This window comes from Danio rerio, chromosome 3, assembly GCF_049306965.1.
Source record: "Danio rerio strain Tuebingen ecotype United States chromosome 3, GRCz12tu, whole genome shotgun sequence".
Lineage (NCBI taxonomy): Eukaryota > Metazoa > Chordata > Actinopteri > Cypriniformes > Danionidae > Danio > Danio rerio.
Window position 1 is genome coordinate 55253495 of NC_133178.1, and position 26338 is coordinate 55279832.

Here is a 26338-nt window from a genome sequence, read left to right on the forward strand (position 1 = left end):
CCATTTTGTTTTATTCTTGTATGACTTTCCTTCTTTAAAGATGTTTCAAAATTCATTTACACATGAAGTCAGTGAGAGTTTAAAACCTTGTATCATGGGTTTTTGTTTTATTTGTTCTGATATTGTTGTTTTGTATGGACAGTTAAGAACAAATAAAATATCTTTTGCAATTCTTTACAAAAGAAAGTAAGTTTTAGGTTTGGAATATCACATTTGTTTTGGTGAATTGCCCCTTTAAGAAGATGCTATAATATGCATAAAATCCTCTTAAAGGGGCAGTTCACCCAAAAATGAAAATCATGTCATCATTTTCCCATCCTCTTCCAAACCTTTTTATTTCTGTTGAACACAATGGAAAATATACTGAAGGTTAAGAGGAAATGTTCAGTTTAAATTAAAAAATATCCATCAAATAAATTTTTTTTTTCACTTTTATTTGTGTTTTGTTATGTTTTTTTGCAGAAGTCCAAATGTTTATTTGCAACAGAGAAATATATGGGCACCTCCCAGTTCCTCTTCGTGCCCACAGCACTCTACAGGATGAGGCAGACAGCTTCATTCACACTATGCTGGAGGTCAACGGTATGTTTCAGCTTTACAAAGAAGGAAATGTAATAGTAGTCTGTGATGCATTCAAACCTTAATCTCGACTGTTACTAAATAAAGTCTGCTTTAATACTGTTGGTGCTAATAACAAGGCTCTCTGAGTTGTACATGCATTGCTTTTAACATTACATGCATTCTGTACCATCTGCTTCATTAAATGTAAGCTCTTCTTTTATTTCACAGTACGAAATCCTCCAGTTGAGCCTTCAAGATACTTACCCAAACCTGTCAGAAAACCTGATAAAATGGGCTTTGATGAGGTAACTGTGTTTCTATTTGTTTTCTATATGTCACCCTATTTGTCAAGTATAACTTAGGGAATACTCAAAATTACACAGGATGGGTCATAATAATCAATTTAATACCAAAAACCGTTAGAATATTAAATAAAGGTCATGTTTCAGGAAGATAATCTGTAAATTTCTAACCATAAATACATCAAAACTTTAAGTAATTGTCATTGCTAGGAACCTAATATAAAAATAATTTTAAAAGTGATTTTAGATTAGTTTGAATCCCTAGTTTCCAGGTTTACATACAGTTGTATATCAACAAAACATTGTCATTTCCTCACAAACTATACATTACATCAGGGCTATTCTATTAGTTTGTCATGGGGGCCAGTTCATGAAAAGCATCTTAAATGAGGAGCTGGAGAGATATGACTTGCTATATGAGTGATGACACAACAGCATAAAAAAGCTCATGTGTTGTATTTTTGCTCCTTAAGACCCCCACGTTGTATTTTTCCACAATAAAATGTTAATATATTGTATTTTGCTCCGCTTGCGCACTTATATTACATATTCTTACATTGCAAGTAACGAACTTGCGTGTGGAAAAGATGCAATATGTGAATGCCCTGCTGCTATAGTTAATCCAGTGTGCGTGTGTATTAGCCTTGGTGTAGCTATAAGCTCGGAACTTTAAACTTGCGCACAGGTGGAATAACTTGGTTTAGTTGCAGCAGTTTCGATCCGTGCAACAGAAATGCGGCGTTGAGAAGCCTTTACAATTAAGTATCCAAATGTTTTCGGCTACTCGCACCACTCACTCGCATTAAGGCCTGTGCACACCGGGATGCTTTTTGCTCGTGTTTTCTATCGATGTTTAACGCCATGTGACTAAATAAAGGGCGCCAATGTGACTGTGCACACCAATGTTCAAAACGGCAGACGTAAAAGCATAATTTTTTAAGAAATACTCATACTTGTATTTTTGTTTTGATGTGCCGCGTCAATATCTTCCCCACCAAGCAGATCAGCACTTTTGTTCATGTGCGCTGAGCTGCTGAAGTTACAGTAAACAGCACTTGGAGGCGCTCAAGCGCGAAACTGTCAATGCGAGCGCACATTGAAGACGCCCAGAGGCGATATGAACATGGAGCTGCTTATTGCTCTGTGAACAATAATGTAAGAATCAGCTCTTTGGTTTAAATCATGTTTAAACTTTGGGGATTCGAATCAAAGATTCGAACATGATTCACATAGAATTATTTAAAGCTTACACTTAACTTTAGTATTTGTCCAGCAAATAGAATGTTTAATGTAAAGCAATTCTGTATTATATTATTACGTGGCCAACAATAACAATATAAAAACAGTATCTAATTATTTAATGAGCAAGGTAGCAGTATCTGAAGCTGAGGCATTAACTTATAAAGCACACAACACACCAACACGGATCTTAAAACGAAACAAAAGTTTATTGCTACTCTATAACACAAAGTACTAATCTACGTAAAACAAACAAATGCACATACATACACACACGCACAAGCAGTTTGAGGAGAGTTATGACTGAGTGGATTCAACTTCTAGCCTTTGCTAAGTTCTTAGCATTGTAACCTGAGAGAAACCGTAAAAGCAGAGAATTTTGCTATTCTTTACTACTTAAACATAATTCACACCAGATTCAGTAATGGGTAGAAACCTTGTTTGTGCTACTTGCGTTCTGATGTAATTTTTGGTTTCCTTGACTGGTCCAAAGGGAAATCCCGGCGAAGCTGATTGGTCAGCGTAGCAACTTCAGTGACGTGATGGAATTCCCTTGTCGGTGAAGAGGGGTTTCCTTAGTCGGTTGCTAGGGATACGGATGTTGGACAAAGCGGCGTTCGAAGTCCTTCCTGGGTTCCTGTAGTTATGATGAGTTTCAGAGTTTGGATGTGTTGACCCGATGGCTTGTTGTTGAAGCCGTTGCACAAGCAGATCGGGGGTCGAGCCGGCAGCAAGTGAAGGTCGCGGTCTGCTCCGTAATGTAACGAGGCTTCCGGCGAGGCGATGTAACGGCCACAGCAAGAGAAGAGCGACGTCCGGGCAGCGACGGCGGTGACGACTGGCAAAGATGACCGGCAAAAGACGACGATGAAATTTCTTTGTTCAAAGTTTTATAGGCTTTGGTAGAGGCTGGGTCTACACAATGCTTGTCCAATCAGATAAGGTGCGGGGTGGAGTCACACCCCAATTCTGCCCTCTAGGAGGCCGGGTTGACACCTGGTGTGGGTGCTGCTTTGATAGCATAGTGGTTAAAATAAAGTCTTATAACGTCAACACTTTTCATAGTATGGTTTCTTCATATAAACCAATGCATTTAAAATGTTCCTAGCTTTCAATCGATACCAAACAAAGTATTTCACAAACATTCTGTAGATTTCATTTGTCACTGAGGGCTATTACTCAAGAACTATCTATAACAGTTTTGTTAAACACATGGAACATGTACACACAAAAACCTACAGAAACATAAAGTAAACATACATTACTCAAATAAACTGTTTTACTTAAATGTCCATTAAACTTTGGAAGCGTTTCTGATCGCTTCTGTGTCTGCCTGAGAATGTGTATTCCTTGCAGACGCCAAAGGACAAGCGAACCAAAAGGTACTTCTCAAAAACCGGTTTGGTGGGTTTTTGATTGTAGAGCCTCTTATTGTTTTAGGGTGTAAAGTTAATTAACACGCAACTGTGATGTTGACTGGCTAGGTATCCTGTGGATTTGCCTTTTGCTGGGTGCCTGTGGATTGCTTTGAAAATGAAATCAATCTCAGACTCGTAGGCACCAACCAATCTTTTAAGGATAACATGGTCTGTGGCTTGTTCGGTTCTGGAACGATCCGTTGACTCACTACAATAATCATTTCTTCATCGCTAAAGCTGGAGCTGCTACTTGAACCATCCATGCTTGTTCAACTCGCCAGTAACTTTAACAACAAGCGTGTCAACTTTTTGTCTTCTTCTGTGTTACAAGCTTAAAGTTGTGTAGCGCCATCTAACATTAAGGAGTGATTTTGCATGTTTTTCTGCTCGACGCCAGTAAAAATCGCAAAGAACGCTGCAATAAACGCAAACGAAAAGTAGCCCAGTGCGTACAAGCCTTTAATGTCAGGTGACTTACACTCTGTGCAACCTTCAACTGCAGCTTGTGTTGTATTGAACAGACGCACACCACTTCATAATTATAGCGGCCGTGTTTCGACAAAACTCAATTTATTTTTTATGTCTTGGTCACACTATTTGGAGGGTCGAACAAATTACCTCACGGGCCAAGTTCAGCCACGGGCCGCCAATTAAATAGCCCTGTAGTACATCAATGGAAAGCTTGTTTATTCAGCTTTTCTGGCTTTTCTCAACCACGTTCCTGAAGAGCCACCTACACTGCATGTTTTGGATGTCTCCTTTGTCTGTCACACCTATTACAGGTCTTTCGGTGTCTGTTAATAAGTTGATGATGTAAATCAGGTGTGTTTTTTGTGTTTTGGTGCCGAACGGGTGGTCCTCCAGGAACGTGGTTAAGAAACACTGTATTAAAGGGTATTTCTTATGATGTAACATTAAGATGTGCTGTAAAATATGTCTCTGATTTCCCTAGAGTGCACTGTACAAACAAAAAAAACAAAAAAAAAACAAAAAAAAAAATCTAAAATGACAAATTTTCTGGCGGCAGAAAATTACTGTAAAATAATTGAAAAAACTGTCAGAATAAAAATTTAGATAATCTGTAAAAAAAAAAAAAAAAAGTAATTTCTTGTTCCAAAACTACAAGTTATTACTGTCATTTTACAGATTTTTACTGTAATAGTACAGGTTATTACTGCCAATTTACTAATTATTACTGCAATTACACAGATTATTACTATCATGTTACAAATTATTACTGTAAACATATCATTTATTAATGCAATTATATAGATAATTAATGAGATTATAAGGATTATTACTGCAATTATACAGGTTATTATTACTGTAATTATACAGATTAATTAATGTGATTATAAGGATTATTACTGCAATTATACAGGTTATTATTACTGTAATTATACAGATTAATTAATGTGATTATAAGGATTATTACTGCAATTATACAGGTTATTATTACTGTAATTATACAGATTAATAAATGTGATTATAAGGATTATTACTGCAATTATACAGGTTATTATTACTGTAATTATACAGATTAATTAATGTGATTATAAGGATTATTACTGCAATTATACAGGTTATTATTACTGTAATTATACAGATTAATTAATGTGATTATAAGGATTATTACTGCAATTATACAGGTTATTATTACTGTAATTATACAGATTAATTAATGTGATTATAAGGATAATTACTGTAATTATGCAGGTTATTAATGTAATTTCTTTATGTAATTAAGCATGAAATCTCTATTTATTCCATTGTTTTAAAGCTTAGGTACAAATAATTGCTGTTTTCGTAAAACACTGCAAATACAACTATAAACTATAATATAGTTTAACAAATATTTTAAGGATATGTAGATTAACTCCAAAACAATTTTCTTGAGAAAATACAAAACTGTTATCTATCTAATATTTGATTTCTTTTTACTAATAACACATTTGCTCATCGTTTAACAACAAAAACAAGGTTAGTGTCATCTGAGGACGCCTGCACAACAGAGTTGACGATCAAACAGCAGTTTATCAACAGAATCATCTTGCAATTAAAGGCTGAAACAGGAACAAACAGGTGCACAGATAATCATAAGCGTAAAGGCTGCAAACAAAATAACAAAGTAATGGGGTCAAACGTGGCAAAGTAAGAGAAACCGCGTCATAATGCTTACTAAACAGTTTAAGACTGTCTGTGTCTGTGTGTTCTGAGTTCTTGAAATCAGTCCATAACAATCTTCTGACTATGTGTGTAATCGGTCAAAATTAGTAACCCAGGTGTGCGAGGTGCATGCGGGGAGTTGTAGTTTGTTAAAGTAACTTGTGTAGTTTTCCAGCGACCCGCAGCTGCTAGATCACTGGGGAACGTGACAGTTTGCATTGCAACATTGTTAGAGTAGTAAAATAAACATTTCCTAGTTTACAGTGCATGTATTATATGCAGCCTACAAACAATAGGCTATTATTTGACTTTATTAACCTCATGAATATCTTCATATGTTTACTATCCTCAATAAAATCCCTATTTTTACAGAAATAATCTGTAAATATTAACGTAAAATGACGTGTTACTCTCTAAAAATACGTAAAATTTTCTTTGAAAAAAAGCAGAAAAATATCGTAATACCAAATTACAAGAAATAATAACTATAAATTTAATGTTAGAATTCTATATTACAGAATATATCTGTAAAACAGCGGGTATTTCACTGTAAAATGGAAAAACTGGAAAATTCTGTAAAAAAAAAAAAAAATGCAATTATCTGAAAAATAAAGTTTATTTTTTTACAGTGTGTGTATGTATGCAAGTTCTTTGTCAAAATCCCCCACAAATAAGGTTGTTTACCTCTTTGAAACTTCCCCTATAAGGCTTTTTTTGCTAATTGTGCTATTTTAGTGCCTGTCTCTTTAAATTCAAATGAGATTGCACTTCCAGTCCTTTTTTTAAAAAAGGGCTGAGCTGCGAATGCCTATGTGTCAGCATAATGGTAACAAGACTAACTTCCAATGCTAAATGCTAATGAGGGGTGGATTGTTTATTCTCTGATGACACATACAATGGGAAAATTTCAGTCAAAGTGTTTTTGTAGACTGTTTTTATAAAGCGTAAATCAAAAAAAAAAAAAAAATTTTACATTTTCACCATTAGAAGCTGGTTATAGTCAAAGACTGTTCCCACAAAACTGTGTTTAAACCCCTTATTAAAGTGATTTTTGCATAATAGGTCCCTTTTAACATCAAAAATGGAGTCTTATGATTGGTTTTCTGGTCTATTGCCACATTTTAGCATCGGTGCTGTTGATGTGTTTATCAAATGTGCTGTGTGTGTGGTTAAAGGTGTTTATAATCAACCTGAAGCGACGAGGTGACAGGCGTGAGCGCATGCTGAGGGCATTGACAGAGCAAGAGATTGAATGTAAGATTATCGCTGCTGTTGATGGCAAGTGAGTCTGCTTGTGTTATCTTCAAACAAACGAGACCTTCTTTATCAGGTCAAAACACTCACTCACAGCTTGTCTTTTTTGTTTTTTTTAAACCTAGAGCTATGAACGTCAGTGAGATCCATGCTTTAGGAATACACATGCTGCCTGGCTACAGTGACCCTTATCACGGCAGACCTCTCACTAAAGGAGAGCTGGGCTGCTTCCTGTCCCACTATAACATCTGGAAAGAGGTCTGGCACACATCCCTGTTTGTTGTTTGGCTACAAAATCGCTGCATTAGAGTCAACTGCTTGAGAAAAGTACCATTCAAAAGCCTAGGGAAATTTTTTTATAAACTGATCTGTTCTCAGAATAATGCAGGAATTAAATTGTGAAATCAAACAGTAGAGTATTTCTCTACAAAGCCTTGCTATATTGTTGTATTAAGGGCGACAGGAAAGATGCAAGTGTCTTTGCTAGTTTCAGCAGGGTGCTGGTATCTTTTTCACATCTTGCACCTTACAGATTGTTGACCTGATTCCATTTAAATTCTTAGATCATTTTAGGACCATGATGACAAGCTGTACAATGATTTCTCAAACAGTTTATGTATTACTGATCAACAAAATTGTTGACATGTTGCTAAAATTTAAGCCTGTATTTCTGCATTTCTTTGGTAAATCTGCAGCATTACTCTCAGTGTTGGGCACATTCCTTTAAAAGAGTAATCAGTTATAGTTTCTAGTTACTTCTCACAAATAGTATCCGAGTTACATAATTATGTGCATCTGAAAAGAACATTCCACTTTTATTAATAATAGGCAAATTTTACAAGTCCTCTAAAGTGAAATGTCTTAGTTTTACAGTTTTGAATCCATTCAGTCGATCTCTGGGTCTGGTTGGAACCTTTTTTAGCTTAGCTTAGCATACATCATTGCATTAAATTAAACCGTTAGCATCTCACTCAAAATCAAGTTTTGATAAATTTTCCTAGTAAAGCTTGACTCTTCTGTAGTTCTTTCTTGTACTAAGACTGACAGATGATTAAATGTTGCAGTTTTCTAGGCTGATGGCTAGTTACCATACTCTCATTCTGGCTTAATAAACAAGGATCTTTGCTGCCATACCAGGCCTGCTGCAGGCACAACAATATTATTCCCCTGTTATAATATTATTATATTATATTAATATTACAATATTAATATAACAATATTCGACAGCCATATCACCCTGCAGCCCAAGACCGGTTACTCACTGAAGCTAAGCAGGGCTGAGCCTGGTTAGTACCTGGATGGGAGACCACTAGGGAACACTAGGTTGCTGTTGGAAGTGGTGTTAGTGAGGCCAGCAGGGGGCGCTCAACCTGTGGTCTGTGTGAGTCCTAATGCCCCAGTAAAAGTGAAGGGGACACTATACTGTCATTGGGCGCCGTCTTTCGGATGAGACGTTAAACCGAGGTCCTGACTCTCTGCGGTCATTAAAAATCCCATGGCACTTCTCGTGAAAGAGCAGGGGTGTAACCCCAGTGTCCTGGCCAAAGTCCCTCTATCGGCCCTTACGATCATGGCCTCCCAATCATCCCCTCTCCACCGAATTGGCTCTATCACTGTCCCTCCACTCCACCAATAGCTGGTGTGTGGTGAGCGCACTGGCGCCGTTGTCCTGTGGCTGCCGTCGCATCATCCAAGTGGATGCTGCACACTGGTGGTGGTGTGGAGAGACCCCCCCTCATGATTGTGAAGCGCTTTGGGTGTATTGCCATACACAATAAATGCGCTATATAAATACACACATTACATTACATTACATTACATTTATATTATTATCCTACCTAGGGACTATTTTCAGGTGCTGCATGATATCATTGTGCCAGCTGCAGCCATGGTACAGCAACAAAGTTCCTTGTTTATTATGCTGAAATGAGAGTATAGTAACTAGCCATGTTGATCTAAACCAGTGTTTCCCAACCCTGTTTCTAGAGGCACACCAACCGTACATATTTTGTCTCCCTTATCTGACCCATTCACTTCTGGTTTTGGAGTCCCTTCAAATCTTATGACGAGTTGAAAACTCAAATGTTTAACTCTGGGTGACTTTTAAAATGAGCCTATTTCCTTAGTGTTTCTTTAATATTTAATATTTAAGACAAAATCCTATGTTTCTCATGGAACTTGTTACTGTCTGTGTACCGCTACTGTTAGATTAGGACCTTGTGGGAAACTCTGCAAACCTTATAAATATGTCTTGTGCAACACAGATTGTAGATCGAGGATTGAAGACCTCGCTAATTCTTGAAGATGACTTAAGATTTGAGATTTTCTTCAAGCGTCGCCTGCAGAATCTGTTGCTTGAGCTCCAAAGTCAGAGTCTGGACTGGGACCTCATGTAAGTCTAAAGTCTCTGTCACATTTTTGGTTTTTGCATCGATTAAAGATCTGTTCATGCTGGCTATTTCATCTCCAACTCTTTGCAGTTATATTGGGAGGAAGAGGATGCAAGTGGACCGGCCTGAAAAAGCAGTACCAAATATTCGCAACCTAGTAGAGGCAGACTATTCCTACTGGACCTTAGGTTACATGATGTCCTTACAAGGAGCCAGAAAGCTTCTCAAAGCCCAACCACTTAGTAAAATGTTGCCTGTCGATGAATTCCTTCCTGTTATGTTCAATAAGCATCCTGTGTAAGTATTACAAATGGAGGAAATCCTCTACACATCTCATATATGCCAGCAACAATTTTAGAATAATATAATATAATATAATATAATATAATATAATATAATATAATATAATATAATATAATATAATATAATATAATATAATATAATATAATATAATATTAATATATATATAAAAGTATGCTACATGGAAATAAGTATTTTGTCATCTTGAATGTTGTTACATTGTCACAAACACTTAATAACCAAAACATACAGTATATTTTTACACCAAATAAGCTAGCTCTAACATTGTTAACTGGTTAACCCAAAAATATAAATTTTACACACCATTTACTTGCTCTTAGCTATCCCAAATCGGTTTGATTAATGTTTTAAAGTTGTATATTTGTCACATCAGAAAATACATGCAGTATACTACTAGAAGTCAATGGCTACAACAGCCTTCCCAACAGCCTTAAGAAATTTGGTGTTCAAAAAATTGAAAGAGCAGAAAATACAGAAAAATGATGGGGTTCTTGGGTGTAAAGGAAATTTAAATTTGCTGTTAATATTCTTATCGATCCAAGATTTAAGTACTTCAGTTGAATGATAAAGATATTTAGATGATTCTACAGCTAGCAGCACTTTTAGAGTCAAAACATGCAGATCAAATCAAATCACTTTTATTGTCACATCATCAGCAGCACGTGTGCTATGATTAGCGAAAAGCTTTGGTGCTGGCTCCAGACAGTACAAAATACAGATAGTTCAAATACAACAACAGTGCAAAATACAGACAATGCAAATAAAATGACAGTGCAAATACAACGAAAGTGCAAAATACAGACAGTGCAAAATACAGACAGTGCAAAATAGTTATGCATACAGGCAAAACTAAATTATTACAAGTATGACGCAAAAGCGCATTGGAGAATTAATGTTTTCATTACACAGTTTTTATAATTGGCCAGCTCTGGGTCTTTTGGGGATTTTATCATTCAAATTTTATAATTCCCAAATTTTTGGGAATTTATACTTATAAGTTGAAAGGAAATTAAAAGGCCACATCTTTGACTACTAAATGTAACCATAGCTCTTTGAGATAATGCCGTTCATACCAGGTTATGCTCCAGGCCAGGGGTCATCAACCTTTTTGAAACTGAGAGCTACTTCTTGGGTACCGGGTAATGTGGAGGGCAACCAGTTTGATTCACACTGCTCAAATAGCAAATTTGCTCAATGTACTTTTAATAATATATTATTAATAGTAATTGATGATATTCATCCATGTGAAGACATTGATCATGTTAATGATTTCTCACAATAGTTGTTAACAGTGATTTAACAAGGTAGGAAACAGAGAAATATCTATATGCAACACTTTATTTCTATAAATCTCTGCAAGTATTTACATTATCAAATGATTATTTCTACAATATTTTCACTAGCCACTGACTCTTTTTAACAAATCATGCACTACGATGTACCATGTGTAACCTAAATCAACTTTCAGATTTTACTGAAATTATCACCAAATCTACAGCATTTTAACATAGCCGACACTCTTCTAACTATTGAGTTGGACATCGGAAAGATTAGAGATTACATCGGTTCAAGTCTTTAAGCATAGTTTTGTTTTCCTGTCTGAAAATGGCTTGTATTTCTAATCAAAAATGTGTAGTGTTAAATGAGGTGTCTGTTTCTTTTTGGGGTGGTTTCACCAGTCTTGTAAAAAAAGACTGCAGTTTTCACAAACTTTCCAGGCTTTTTCCACTTGTAGTGCGCTGCCCGGTGAGTAGTTAACATGGTATCGTTAGCTTGCTTGACACGTTTTGAAATGTTTCTCAACATTGTGCTGCTTTGCTGCCACCAAATGAAGTATAAAAGAACTCTTCCTTCTGTTCACTGTGAAAACGATGTTTTTTTATTTTTTCTGCCATATTTTAAATTCATTTCCTACCCTTTACTCCACCCACAACCGTTGCTATGGAGACCAGCTAGCTAATATGACTTTTTTTTTATTTTTTTATATATATATAAATAATTATCATTTTCAAATTTATACCAATGCAAGTGTAATTTAAAAGGAATAGCTACAAAAAATATTAGATTCAGCTTAATGGTAAGTGGTGCTATGGTGAGCTGTTTTTAGAACAGGGCCGTGAGCAACTCATGTGATCCTCGCGGGCTATCATGTTGGTGAGTCCAGCTCTAGGCTTTTAATAAATATGCACTGTACAGTTTTTTAGTGCAATGCTGTTTTTTCAATATTCTTGATGTGTCTTAAATGTGTTTCTCAGCGAACATTACATTTAGTAACCCAGAGATTTTTATTGGATGTTTAGTTTTATGTTAATTGCAACTAAATAAAATGTCTTACATTTGTATTACATGTCATTAGCTAAACTTGGTCAAATTTTATTTTAGGGTACAATTCCTGTCTAATAAGCCATTAATTATGACTTTTGCCTCAGTCATTTTCTAATCAATTAATAGTTATTAGTAGTAGTTGGGTTTACATATTAGGTACACTGTAAAACCCAGAAAGTTAAGGTAACTCAAACCATTTAAGGAAACCAATTGCAACAAACCATTAAGGTTTAAAAACTATTCTTAATGAGCACTGTGAACTTAATCCATTTGAGTAAACGAAGCAGTTTGAGCACAGTTAAACTCAATAAATTAAGAGAACTCAAACCAACTGAGTACTGTAAAACCCAATGAGTTAAGGCAACTCAAAACGTTTGAGGAAGCTGATTGCTACAATCCATTTGAGTTAACAAAATGAATCTATATGAATAATGTGAACTTACTCCATTTAAGTTGATGTAATGAGGTTTTTCATTAACTCAATACCTTCAACACTGACTTCAAAACTCTTTTCAAATGAGTAGAATTACCTTTCAGTCGATTTTGAGTTAACTACACTCATTTTATTTGATAAAGTTACCTGTTGGGTTTTACAGTGTAGGATTAGGGATGCAAAATATGTACTTACAGCCAATATCTTAAAAAAAAGGCAGGTAATAATCCACAAGATAATAGTAAAACTATTACAATCTTTGACCTACATAATTCCAACAAATGGAATGGAATTTTATAATTACTAAATTGTGCTGCCAAATGTATTTGTTAATGTATATTCTATATTTTTAAATATATACAGTCAAGCCCTGGCAAATTCTGACATAATTCAAACAGCAGTTTTTGGAGGGTTTTGACTGAAAATGACCCCAAAATATAATAAGATGATGTAAAAGAGGCATGATTGTTGAAAAACATATATAATTCCAGATTTTATTTACATTTGAACATAATTAGCTAGGGAAATGAATTATTTCAAGCTTGACTGTATTCGTGATTGTGTATGTTTAGTTCCTTTACAATATCATTAAGAACTATAAAATGTCGTAGTTATAATGGACAATACAGTTAATAATAACAAAAATTTAATCATCAAATATATATATATATATATATATATATATATATATATATATATATATATATATATGTATATATATATATATATATATATATATATATATATATATATATATATATATATATATATATATATATATATATCTTTACACCTAATTTCATCATCCTCCTCTTCAGATCGGATTACATGGAGCAGTTTGAGACGAGGGACCTGAAAGCGTTTTCAGCAGAGCCCTTGCTGGTGTTCCCCACACACTACACGGGTGAGGCTGGCTACATCAGTGACACAGAAACCTCTACGGTATGGGACAATGAGAAAGTACACACGGACTGGGACAGGGAGCGTCGGGGTAAGACCCAGGAACAGGGTGAGATCAGCACAGAGGCCCAGAACTCAGATGTGCTTCAGTCTCCCCTGGACAGGACAGCCCGAGATGAACTATGAGACTTTTTTTTGGACTCTGGACAGCTAGACTTGCTTCTGGAGGACATTCAGCCTAATAAGCACAATATGAGGGAACAGAAGAGGCCTTTTTAGAGATTTTTTAATGTTAAACATTTTGTCCCTTCTTTTCTAGATGCATTGATGTGCACAGCAAGTGTTCATCTAACGATTAAGATGATTAATTGGTAACTGTTCGTAATTAGGTTCCATTTGTTAGGTTATGGATACAGTGCATCCAGCAGGTTGTCAGGTTAACCAGCATACAGACACAATGAGACCGAAGGGCTTTATTGTGCAAAAACAACAATCCTGTGGTGCATTTCCGAAAAGCATTATTAGCAAACTAAATTCGCTAACTCCATCGATACGATTATAGTTAAGAGATTTAACAATTCTTGAATTTGTTGTTCCAACGAACATTCGCAAATGTGTGCGGTTGCAACAACCTTTCTAGAGCTGTTGTTAAACAGATGGTGCACTCACACTATGCTATTCAAACCATGTCTAGGCCCGTTTCCTTTTTCGTTTGAGAGGTGTGAGTGTAAATCTGGCTCAGACGCGGTTCACTTTGGACTGCCCTTGCCCGGTTGGAAGAGGTGAGCCAGAGCGCGGTTCACTTGGGCTTTGGCGCTGTACGCTTGTAGTGTGAGTGCAAACCGCGCCTAAGCCCGAAAATGAAGATGCGACGTGACTTTTAAGGGACTGATTCATATGGATTTATTAATCATTCTTATTGTTCAGTGAACGCAAACTGTCATAGATTATTAAAGATGCAAACCCATCACTGCAGGACACCTGTACCTTTAGCAAACTTCCTAATTCCTTCAGCGTCAAAAGTGGCTGATCTGTTCGGCGAAATATTTGACTGCGTGTCACTGCATATAAAATGACTAAACCGATATAACTAATGCAATGTCCACTGTGCTGAGCGAGAGCGCTCCTTACTGAACAGCGCATCATCAATGGCTAAAGCACACTAAGGAGCGAATGCAATGTAAGTGCGGGCCGTCAGCGGATATGGGAGGAGACGGTTGCCTTGAAATGTGCATAGTGCGAGTACACCCAAAGTTTCTGCTTGTGCTTTATTCCCAGTCATTCCCCTATGCCCCTATTACTTTTAAATGTTTCAACATCCACTTTGAATTAATCATTTTCAAAAAGGTTCTCTCTTATGTCCAGTTTGATTTCAAAGTCATTTCTTATAATTCAGTTTTCACGAACTTTAGACTGACAATTGCACTCCCTACATAGTGCACTCTGAAATCATTTTTGCCATTTTGATCACAGCCGTGGATCATACCAAAAGTGACCTATGATTTAAAAGTGGAAATCTCCAAAGCTTGTGATAACAAAAAAATATATAGAATATATTAGGGCTGGGCGATATAGCAAAAATGCAAACTCACAATTTTTTTCCCATATTGAACAATAACAATAAATTTCTATATAAGTTGTTAATGCTTCCAGCTTTAAAAGTTATTATCCCAACAGTGAGTGATGCAACAAAAATTAGAGGGTTCAATAAATTACAATTTAAAATAATGTTTATTAACAAAAGCAGATTAAACATTTGGCCTTAAATTAAAACAAATAGTAAAATACATTTAAAAAGACTAATCTGGCATTACGAGGTAAATTAATTTTGTGAAACATAAATGATAAAAGCATACAGTACAACTTCCAGCAAGTCCACACAAATTGTAAAACTTTTTGTTTTTGGATGATACTTTTTTAGGTAATTTAAATAGGTTGGTTGTGTAGCCAGACTTGGTTTTGACAAACCATTGAGGAGAGAAAGAGAAATCGAATTAAGGCATGTGGAGTATGCCGATTTTAGTCGCATTATTGAAGTGCAGTACAGACATGTACACACCTTAATCGAACTATTACCATCATGATAGGAATTTTTGCAGTGTTTTGCAACAGGATAGTCCACACACACATGCACTCCCAAACACACACAGCTGTTTGACACTCTTTGCACCTACTGAGTCAGTGCAGACCACAGACACCTGCATTGTGAAATGCAGAGGTTTTTTTTCTTCCATGCAACATGCGGTGTAAACTTCAATTAAAACTACACTCTTCCAGCAGTTCAAAGTTGCATCCAATATCTCGTTTATCACAGGGGGGATGCATGAAATGTTCATGAATGAAAGTGAAAGTGCCAAACTGCGATTAAAGTCGACGAATTAAAAACGAAACACCCGAAATTACATGAAACTCCAGAGGAAATGCAGATAGCTCTGTGACGCAATGACGTTAATCGAATAATGTGTTGTAACATGTAAAACGGGATCATGAAAGAAACACTCAAAAAGCAACTAATGTAAACGCCTTAATCTTATTATTGTCTTAATTAGATTAAGGCAAATAATATGAATACTAATGTCTCTCCACTGTTTCAATAGCTGAAATGTGGTGAACGCACTGGCGCTGTTGTCCTGTGGCTGCCATCACATCATCCAAGTGGATGGTGCACACTGGTGGTGGATTGGGGAGACCCTACTCATGATTGTGAAGCTCTTTGGGTGTATGACTTTACAGGATAATTGCGCTTTATAAATACACATTACGTACTTACTTTTAAATCTGAGCTATATATATTTATCTGCATCTGAACTTTATAGGCCTAATAATTGTGTCTTGTTTGATTTGGGGGAGCAGCTGTCAGTCGTAGTTTAGCAGTATGTTTATGTTGCCATATTGACACTGTAGGTTTGTTCCTCATTTATAGTAAATGTTAGTTATTGGGAGACCTACTGGAACCTTATTATTAAACATTACCTTTCAATCAGTCTGAAAACTAATGACAATCATCAATTTACAGTGTTCTCTACCATTTTATCAACAATAATGAAAAAAAGCACATGTTATAATGTCAGGTATATCTTGCATGTTAATTTAACATGAAGGATGTTGATATTTTTAGGCCTTGATGCCATTACCCTCGTTGGTGGAGTTTCAGGGTGTTACTTCCCTTCATCAAAGTCAGCAACCACACTCGCTGAGCGGTTTTGCAGTCGTGTCATCAGGACAGCAATTTAAGGTCTTAACACATTCCACACGCACCATCATTCAACATTTTTGGTCTTTCACTTCCTCGTTTTTTAAACCCAGGACAACCTAGCAGGCTTCAAATATGCTTGATGTGACTTTTTTTTGTGATTGCGCTGTTTGGTCACATTATCATACTGTTGGTATGTGTGTTGTGACTGTATTTCACCAGCTGTGCCTTAAATATAAAGAACGGTTCAAATGTTTTTTCACTGATAGAAATGTTTTGTCTCTTTTATTTGAGCCGATGCCTGCATGTTATGTTGTATCTCTCCTCCGGTTTTATTATATCTCAACCACAAGAAGATGCTGGCACACAACTGCAAAACATTTTCCTATGTGCTGCTGAAGATAAATTATCACATGACTTCCACTTTCAGACTCAATTTCACGTCATATGGCAGTAAAATTTGCATAGATAACTTTAAAGGATATCTTTTGTAAAAAATGTAATCAAAATAGTCTAAAGATATCACTGTTGCTTCGGCTGAGCACATTTGGTGCCTACACTACCTGACATAAGTTTCACCTTATGTCACCTTTCCAAGTTTTAGGAGCAACAAATAATAACTTGAGTTATAGATTATCATTTGGTATTAGAAGTGGCTTATATGAAAGGCAAAGGAGCTTTGTTGTGGAGGCTGAAGTATTAGGAGCAGCGGTATGCTGCTAAGGATTTGCCTTCTCCTGTGGTTGGTAATGTAACTGGCAGCACAAATGTCTTGATAGCTCAGGCTGTTGATGTTGCCATCAACTAGAAGTCAAGTTATTATTTGTTGCTCTTACAACTGGGGTCGATGATGAGACTTTTGTGAGGTAACGTATAGGGGTCAGGCTTTTGGGTCAAATCTGAACTTGAGATTTTTAACTCTCACTTTTAGTTTTGAACATAAAAAGAATAACTATACATTTAAATAAATGAAAGTAAGGACAGGGGTCTGTAAAAATTAAAGGTGATTTTATTTATATATTTTTTAAAGTAACACTCCGATGCATACAAGGATAACATTTATTTGATGTAATTCCTAAGACATCGCAAAAATATCGCAATGAAAAAACGTGATTCTAAAATGCTTAATTCTAATTGGTCAGTGCAGCGATATGAGGCCATGTTTATTTATATATATATATATAGACACACACACCGTGTGTGTATATATATATATATATATATATATATATATATATATATATATATATACACACACATACACAGTTGAAGTCAAAATTATTAGTCCCCCTGAATTATTTTTAGTTCCACCATGAATTTCTGTTTAACGGGAGAGGATTTTTTTTTTAACACATTTCTAAACATAATAGTTTTAATAACTGATTTCTACTAACTGATTTATTTTCTCTTTGTCATGATGACAGTAAATAATATTTGACTAGATATTTTTCAAGACACTTCTCTACAGCTTAAAGTGACATTTAAAGGCTTAACTAGGTTAATTAGGTTAACTAAGCAGGTTAGGGTAATTAGGCAAGTAGTAGACAGTTAGGAAAAAATTACTTAAAGGGGCTAATGATTTTGAACTTAGTGTTGTTTAAAAAGTTAAAAACTGCTTTATTTTAGCCAAACTAATACAAAAAAGGCTTTCCTCAGAAGAAAAAATAATATTAGACATACTGTGAAAATTTTCTTGCTCTGTTAAACATCATTTGGGAAATATTTAAAAAACAAGAAAAAAATTTAAAGGGGGCTAATGATCCTAACTTCAAGTGTACATATATATGTATATATGTATGTGTGTGTATATGTATATATATATATATATATATATATATATATATATATATATATATATATATATATATATATATATATATATATATATATATATGTGTGTGTATGTGTGTCTATGTATATATATATATATATATATGTGTGTGTGTATATATGTATGTATGTATGTATGTATGTATGTATGTATGTATGTATGAATGTGTATATATATATGATGGAACGGGAGATTCTCCTCATTAATGTGCAGCCGACAAATCTGCAGCAACTGCGTAATGCTATCTTGTCAATATGGAGCCAAATCTCAGAGGAATTTTCCAGTATCTTGCTGAACAAAGGATTAAGGCAGTTCTGAAGGCAAAGGGGGGTCCAACCTGGTACAAGTAAGGTGCCTAACATAATGGCCAGTGAGTTTATATATAGTTGAGTCCTTATATATGATTAATGTTTACGTGTTTCAGAGTTCTGATATCTGTGGACTTCAGCACAGGACCCAGAGTTTAAAGACAAACCATGGAGCTGGGTGAGTCTGTGTGAAAGTAATGCATTTGTTTTATGAAAATATTTCAAATACTTTTCTTAAAAATGACCACTGCATTTCTTCTTTTTTTATATAAAAAATTCTGAAGCCTGCACTAAATGTCAACAACTTTATATTCGAGTGCAAGTGTAATGAATTTAAGTCATCAACATCCAGTTACTTTTTTAAGTACTTATAAACCAGGCTGATCCAGTGTCAGTGCTTCTTTTCCTGTGCCTCAACCACCATCAGTCAGCAGAGGGCAGTGTTTTAAAGTTAAATCTCATTGGCTGAGTGCAACAGCAAGATTTATAGCTCAATTAATAGTTTCTAAGCAGTTAACAGTGTTCGTCTGAAGCCAAATATGCAGTGACGTAAGCAGTGATGCTCAGAGATTGGACAAACGAAATAAAACGCAAACTTGAAATCACTACTAAAACATGACCAAATCTGATAGACCAAAAACATTATTAACATTGCTAAAGTGCATCCACAAACACCAGCAATATCTTAAGCCACAGCAGAAGTTGTTAGGTGTGTCTGACAGTGATAGTGAGACAAACTTCCTCCTGGTGAGATGGTGAAAGAGCATTGGCCAACCCAGCCTCCGCTTTAGAGGAAGAGAAGTGCTGCATGCGAGAGAACTGAAGAGAAGGGCACACGGTCTCCATGTCCTCTCTTAATGTCTGATGAAAGGTGATGCTTCTGCCCGGATCTTTTTGGGCTGGGGTGGACGGACAGAGTACTGGATGACCACACAGCCTGCTGTGAGAGGCTAAGAGGACCAGATGGAGGAGACTGTGGAGACTGCACAGCTGAGGCAGCCCAAAGGTCAGACTGGGTTTCTTTGAGATTTTAAGGGAAATTTTCAGAGTAAAACGTGCAACGGCTTTAATGGTGCATAGGTGAATTTCATTAGCTATATTTTGTCCTCTTTCTTGGCATGTGCGTGCTTGCGTGTTTGTCTTGCATGCAGTGATCAGAGAACTTCCTGTCTCGTCCATTTTGGCTTTGTACAAAAGTTGCATCTTAAGGAAGTTTTCATGTGCAGATTTACATAATTGCCACATCTTGGGTTGACTTATTGTGAAGTATGTAGTTGACTCCATTTTTAGTATCTTGTTTTTTGCATTGATGAGTACTATTGCAAAAACAACATGATTGATGGAAATTGATAAAACAAGTTTTGAGTCGTTTTCAGCAATCATGATTTATAGTTACTAGTGAATAGTTTAAAAATAATTCTAAAAATCTTGGTTATCTGTTATTTATATATATATATATAGATATGTGTGTGTGTGTGTGTGTGTGTGTGTGTGTGTGTGTGTGTGTGTGTATATATACATACATACAGTGCTCAGCATAAAAGAGTACACCCAGTTTTGAAAATCAATATTTTTATCCATTACTCCATAGTTATGGCCATTAATTTCTGGTTAAAACAGATTTATTAAAGTTAATAAGAGTTTTATTCATCGAGATAAGAGTTTGGTCACCTAACGTAAGATAAATCATTTAAATTTGAAATTAACAAGTTCTTAAAAACAAATATTCATAAACAACAACATTTCAATTCAGTTTTTCCTGTTTATTAGAATTTCATATTTTCCCCCAACAAATACATTCGGGTGGTCTCATTTTTTCTATTTTTTCTAAATTCTAGTTACTGACTAATCTAATGTATGTGCACAAATATATTACTGTAAAGCGTCCTGTAGAAAATATTCATTTAAAAGACATTTTCATTTATGCTTGACACTGTTTATTTCATGTTTATCTTTATTAATTTATTCTTGCTAACAAAAAAAATTAGATTTTGAAATCTTTTATAAATGTTTTAATTCTTTTAGAACTGATTAAAATTTTTTACAAACATATTTTTCTTGGTTTTATGTATAAATTTAGTACAGCCCATATTGAATATTTTCATCCATTTCCCATTGAATATAGTCAATTTATTTTGGTGCTTTTAGCCAACACAGATTTATTACACACACACACACACACACACACACACACACACACACACACACACACACACACACACACACATATAAATAAATAAATATATATATATATATATATATATATATATATATATATATATATATATATATATATATATATATATATATATATATATATATATATATATATATACATACATATATATATATACATACATATATATATATATATACATACATATATATATACATAAACATACACACACACATACATACACACACACATACAAATATATATATATATATATATATATATATATATATATATATATATATATATATATATATATATAAATTACAAACTACAAAATTTTTACAAAAATTTTCCTTTTTTCCTCTTTTTTTAAATTTGTATTTAGATTGTTCTATATAGATAAATTCCAGATTTTGCTTAAGTTCTGACTAATCTAATGTATATGCATAAATAAAATATTGTATAGCTTCCTAATAAAAATATGAATTTAAAAGACAGATTTGTGAGGGGTGAAGTATTTATAGCGCTTCATTTTTTCCACATTTTGTAGTGTTACAGCCTTGTTCCAAAATGGATTAAATGCATTTATTTCCTCAAAATTCTACGCACAATACTTCATAATGACAAAGAGAAAAAAGTTTTTGAAATTGTTTCAAATTCATTAAAATAAAAAAGCTAAAAAATCACACGTGCATAAGTATTCACAATCTTTGCTCAATGCTTTATTGATGAACCTTTGGCATTGGCAGCAATTACAGCCTCAAGTCTTTTCGAATATGATGCCACAAGCTTGGCACAACTGTGTTTGGGAATTTTTGCCCAGTTGCAGTACCTTTCAAGCTCTATCAGGTTGGATGGGAAGCGACGGTGTACAGCCATTTTCAGATATCTCCAGAGATGTTCAATAGGATTTAGGTCTGGGCTCTGGCTGGGCCACTCAAAGACAATTACAGAGTTGTTGAGAAGCCACTACATTGATATGTGCTTTAGGCCATTGTCCTGCTGGAAGATGAACTGTCGCCCAGGTCTGAGGTCAAGAGCACTCTGAAGCAGGTTTTCCTTCAGGATGTGAATAAAACCTGTCCTTCTGTCCTTCTCATTCAGTCCTTCTGTAAGGTTCTCCTCTCTCCACAGAAGAACGCTGGAGCTCAGACAGAGTGACCATCGGGTTATTGATCCCCTCCCTGATTAAGGCCCTTCCCCCCTGATGACTCAGCTTAGATGGCCGGTCAGCTCTAGGAAGAAGTTTTCTTTAACCTTCCCCAGCCTTGTGCCTCGAGACAATCCTGTCTAAGAGGTCTACAGACAATTCCTTTGTCTTCATGCTTGGTTTGTGCTTTGACATGCACTGTCAGCCTTGGGACACTATATATAGACAGGCGTATGCTTTTCAAATCATGCCCAATCAACTGAATTGACCACAGGTGAACTCCAATTAAGCTGCTGAAACATCTCTAGAATGATCAGTGGAAACAAAATGTACCTGAGCTCAATTTAGAGCTTCACAGCAAAGGCTGTGAATACTTCTGTACATTTGAGTTTTCAGGTTTTTTATTTTTAATAAATTTACAACAAGAACAGTCTTGGAAATTGAATTTACAACAATTTCAAAAACAATCTTTCTTTAGATCTATTGTGTGTAGAATTAAAGAAATAAATTAATCGAATCCATTTTGGATTAAGGCTGTAACAAAAAAATGTGGAAAAGGCAAGTATATATATATATATATATATATATATATATATATATATATATATATATATATATATATATATATATATATATGTATATATATGTATGTATATATATATATATATATATATATATATATATATATATATATATATATATATATATATATATATATATATGTATATATATGTATATATGTATATATGTATATATGTATATATGTATATATGTGTATATATATATATATATATATATATATATATATATATATATATATATATATATATATATACATATATATATATACATATACATATATATACATATATATATATATATATATATATATATATATATATATATATATATATATATATATATATATATATATATATATATATATATATATATRTGTGTGTRTATATATATATATATATATATATATATATATATATATATATATATATATATATATATATATATATATATATATATATATATATATATATATATATATATATATAAACATTTTGGGGGGGATAACTGTCATTTTATTTTAATTTTAACCTTTTTGATAACACTTTTCTAGGATATTAGCAAAAGTGGCCTAAACCATCTCTTCCAGCTGGAAATTGACTTTACTTTCATTACATTTTTAAATTCAGATGCTCTCTGAGAAATGCATTAATCATATAACTAAAATTCAGGATGTGGAAATAAACAACCTCAACTAGACCTCAGTGAGAGGAAGTCACATGCACATGGTTTCAAATAATTTTGTGATAGAAGCACTGCTTCTTGTTTCAGCCAGGTATCACATGACATTTAACACAAACCTTTTGCAATTAAATGTCCAAATAAGAATGAAGACATTTAGTCCGACAACTTACTGCATACTGACAGCACAACCGACGTTACTAGTGTTGGGTAAGTTACTTCTTAAAAGTAACTAAAAATTACTGATTGAATCAGTGTAATTGTATCTAAATAGTTTCTATCTACTTTGCCTAAAAAGTTATACAATTACTCATCAAGTTTAATTTAATTTCTTGACTTGATATACATTTAAACCCCCATAACTCTCAACGCATAAATGATAGGTATTAAGCTATTTTAATTCTTTAAATCTGAGTCAACCAGGGCATTTTAGATTTGTTAATTCTTACTAAAAGTAAATATATATATATAAAACCTTATATAAATATCTAAACCTTAACCATTTAAAAATAATAATAACCTATTTCATATATATTTTTTACTCATTTTGTGATTTCTTAAACATGTGGGAATTTGTATATACAGGGTTTGACAATGAAACAGAAACTCTGGCCCTCAATTTAGAGGTTTCATGGCTAAATTTAACCAGCCTGGTGGCCAAGCTTCATTAATTGCACATTTTACCAGTAAGAGCAGAGTGTGAAGTTTTATTTAGCAGTGTAATAGCACAGTTTTGCTTAAAATATTGCTATGCGCACAACATTATGTGTGACATATCATAGTTCAAAAGAGGACAAATAATGGGTGTGCGTCTCACTTGTGACCAAGACATCAAGTCTTTGTGATTTATCAAAAGCCACGTTATCCAGGCTAATGTCAGCAAACCACCAAGAAGGACAAACCACATCCACTTGTCTGTTTCCACCAAAACTGTTTGTTAGGAGTTCCACAGGGCCAATATACATGGTCGGGCTGCTATAGCTAAACCTTTGGTCACTCGTGCCAATGCCAAACAGTTTCAGTGGTGTCAGCAGTAAAAATCTTGGGCTTTGGACAATTTTAAAACACGTATTGTTCTCTGGTGAGTCCACCTTTGCTGTCTTTCTCACATCCAGGACAGTTACAGTGTGGAAAAGCCCCAAAGAAGCACACAAACCAGAATGTTGCATGCCCAGAGTGAAGTGTGAGGGTGGATTAGGGATGGTTTGGGCTGCAATGTCATGGCATTTCATAGGCCCAATAATTATGCTAGACGGAGCATCACTGCCAATCCAACCATCCTGGAGGACTACGTGCACCCAATGGTTCAAACACTGTATCCTGAAGGCTGTGCCATGTATCAGGATAATAATGCACCAATACACAGAGCAAGAAGAGTGGTTTGATGAACATGAAATTGAAATTGAACATCTTCCATGGCCCGCACAGTAACCAGATCTAAATATTGTTGGGCCACTTTGTGGTGTTTTGGAGGAGAAAGCCTAGAAAGGTTTTCATCACGTAGTGACCTGGCCACTATTCTGCAAGAAGAATGGCTCAAAATCCCTCTGATCACAGTGCAGGACTTGTATCTGTCATTCAAAAGATAAACTGATTCTGTATTGGTCGCAAAAGGAGGCCCTACACTAATTCATTGTTTCATTGTCCAACCCCTGTATTCACATACACAACAAATCTGCTGCTCTGAATCTAATAAATCTGAAAAATATATTATTATAAATGAAAAACTACAATTACTCTGCTCCTCTAATTTGGTTTATGCAGTACTCTAAAACAATTCTTTCCTAGAATCGCTCCATATCTCTAAAATAAAAACATTGTGCATTTCTGAAGTGTGCCTCACACCGGTGAGTGGGCTTGATAAACCACCCGTAAAAACATTATTCTCTCTATTTGCAATGTACACTTTACTTAAACTTCATCTTACAAGTACTCAATAAGGAAAACAATGTTTACATGTAAATGTACCACAAATCATGTTGTGCTACTTGTTTTCATCAAACTTAAATACCTCCTTTGCACAGTATTCTTCTGTCTTATGTAAAAGTACCTTAAAAGCACTTAGGTTAAGTGTATATTTATGTATTTTATAGTATATAAAATACATAAATATACACATTGTTTTCCTTATTGAGTACTTGTAAGATGAAGTTTAAGTAAAGTGTACATTGCAAATAGAGAGAGAATAATGTTTCTACGGGTGGTTTGTCAAGCCCACTCACCGATGTGAGGCACACTTCAGAAATGCACAATTTCTGAACTTTAGACTTTACAGACCTGAAACTAGCACTTATTCATTGTTGCTCTTAGTTGTGTAAATTGCTTCCTTGTCCTCATTTGTAAGTCGCTTTGGATAAAAGCGTCTGCTAAATGACTAAATGTAAATGTATATGTATAGTTTGTAGTTAGTAAAGTTCTAATAATGCTCCAGCATGTTAGTTATGTATAGGTTTATAATAGCTCTTTACATCCAGTTGCGTTCGCGTTCATATTTATGACTATGTTTATGTATGTCCACACATATAGCAGAATGACAATAAAGCTCAACTTGATATAACTTGAATAAATTTACAATATTTAAATAAAGTACATTGTAATTAAATTAAAAGTCCTTTATGCACATTTTTAGACTCCTCTAAAACAGTGTTTCTCAACCACATTAATGGAGTACCACCAGGTCTGCACATTTTTCCATGTCCCATTAACCAAACACACATGATTAAGATCATCATTAGCAGAGAAAGACCTGTAATAGGTATGTGATAGACAAAGGTGACGTCCAAAACATGCAGTGTTGATGGTCCTCTAAGAATGTGGTTGAGAAACAATGTTCTAAAGTATAAAATTACCATGACATGTTTGCAGATATTCAAGAAACATGCTAAGTGAACATACTTGTTTATCTGAAAAACAAAGCTGAAGTCAGATATTCTGCTTTAATAAATGTGCATTACGTTCCAGAACGATGTCTTTGTTTTGGTTATTTTAACCCACCCAATGTCAGTTTAGCCAGTTATAATTCAGCATCGCGGGTTGCCTTGGTGGAAAAACAGCGTATTTTATTCATTCATTTAGGAAGGCTTTCAACATATGCGTCCGTGATCGAATAGC

The 26338-nt window shown here is 34.6% G+C and overlaps 2 protein-coding genes and 1 long non-coding RNA gene across 5 annotated transcripts in view; 2 read left to right on the forward strand and 1 right to left on the reverse strand.

The window, feature by feature from the left end:
- colgalt1a (collagen beta(1-O)galactosyltransferase 1a) overlaps positions 1 to 16768 on the forward strand; it is a 32242-nt gene extending 15474 nt beyond the window's left edge. The window contains exons 6-12 of the mRNA XM_689125.7: positions 463 to 582; positions 790 to 866; positions 6862 to 6968; positions 7066 to 7198; positions 9205 to 9332; positions 9421 to 9627; positions 13228 to 16768. Of these exons, the coding sequence (XP_694217.2) occupies positions 463 to 582; positions 790 to 866; positions 6862 to 6968; positions 7066 to 7198; positions 9205 to 9332; positions 9421 to 9627; positions 13228 to 13495 (1040 nt within the window). The 3' untranslated portion in view covers positions 13496 to 16768. The remainder of the gene's footprint in view (positions 1 to 462; positions 583 to 789; positions 867 to 6861; positions 6969 to 7065; positions 7199 to 9204; positions 9333 to 9420; positions 9628 to 13227) is intronic.
- LOC141381295 (uncharacterized) overlaps positions 1 to 26338 on the reverse strand; it is a 54343-nt gene that overhangs the window by 14226 nt on the left and 13779 nt on the right. The gene's annotated exons all lie outside the window — the stretch shown is intronic.
- Positions 19431 to 26338, forward strand: part of gmip (GEM interacting protein) — a 65518-nt gene continuing 58610 nt past the window's right edge. For all 3 annotated transcript variants that reach the window (XR_012401231.1, XM_689070.9, XM_073945053.1), the window contains exon 1: positions 19431 to 19647. Coding sequence is in view for 2 of the 3 variants with exons in the window: in XM_689070.9 (XP_694162.5) it covers positions 19605 to 19647 (43 nt within the window). In the remaining variant the exon portion in view is untranslated. The remainder of the gene's footprint in view (positions 19648 to 26338) is intronic.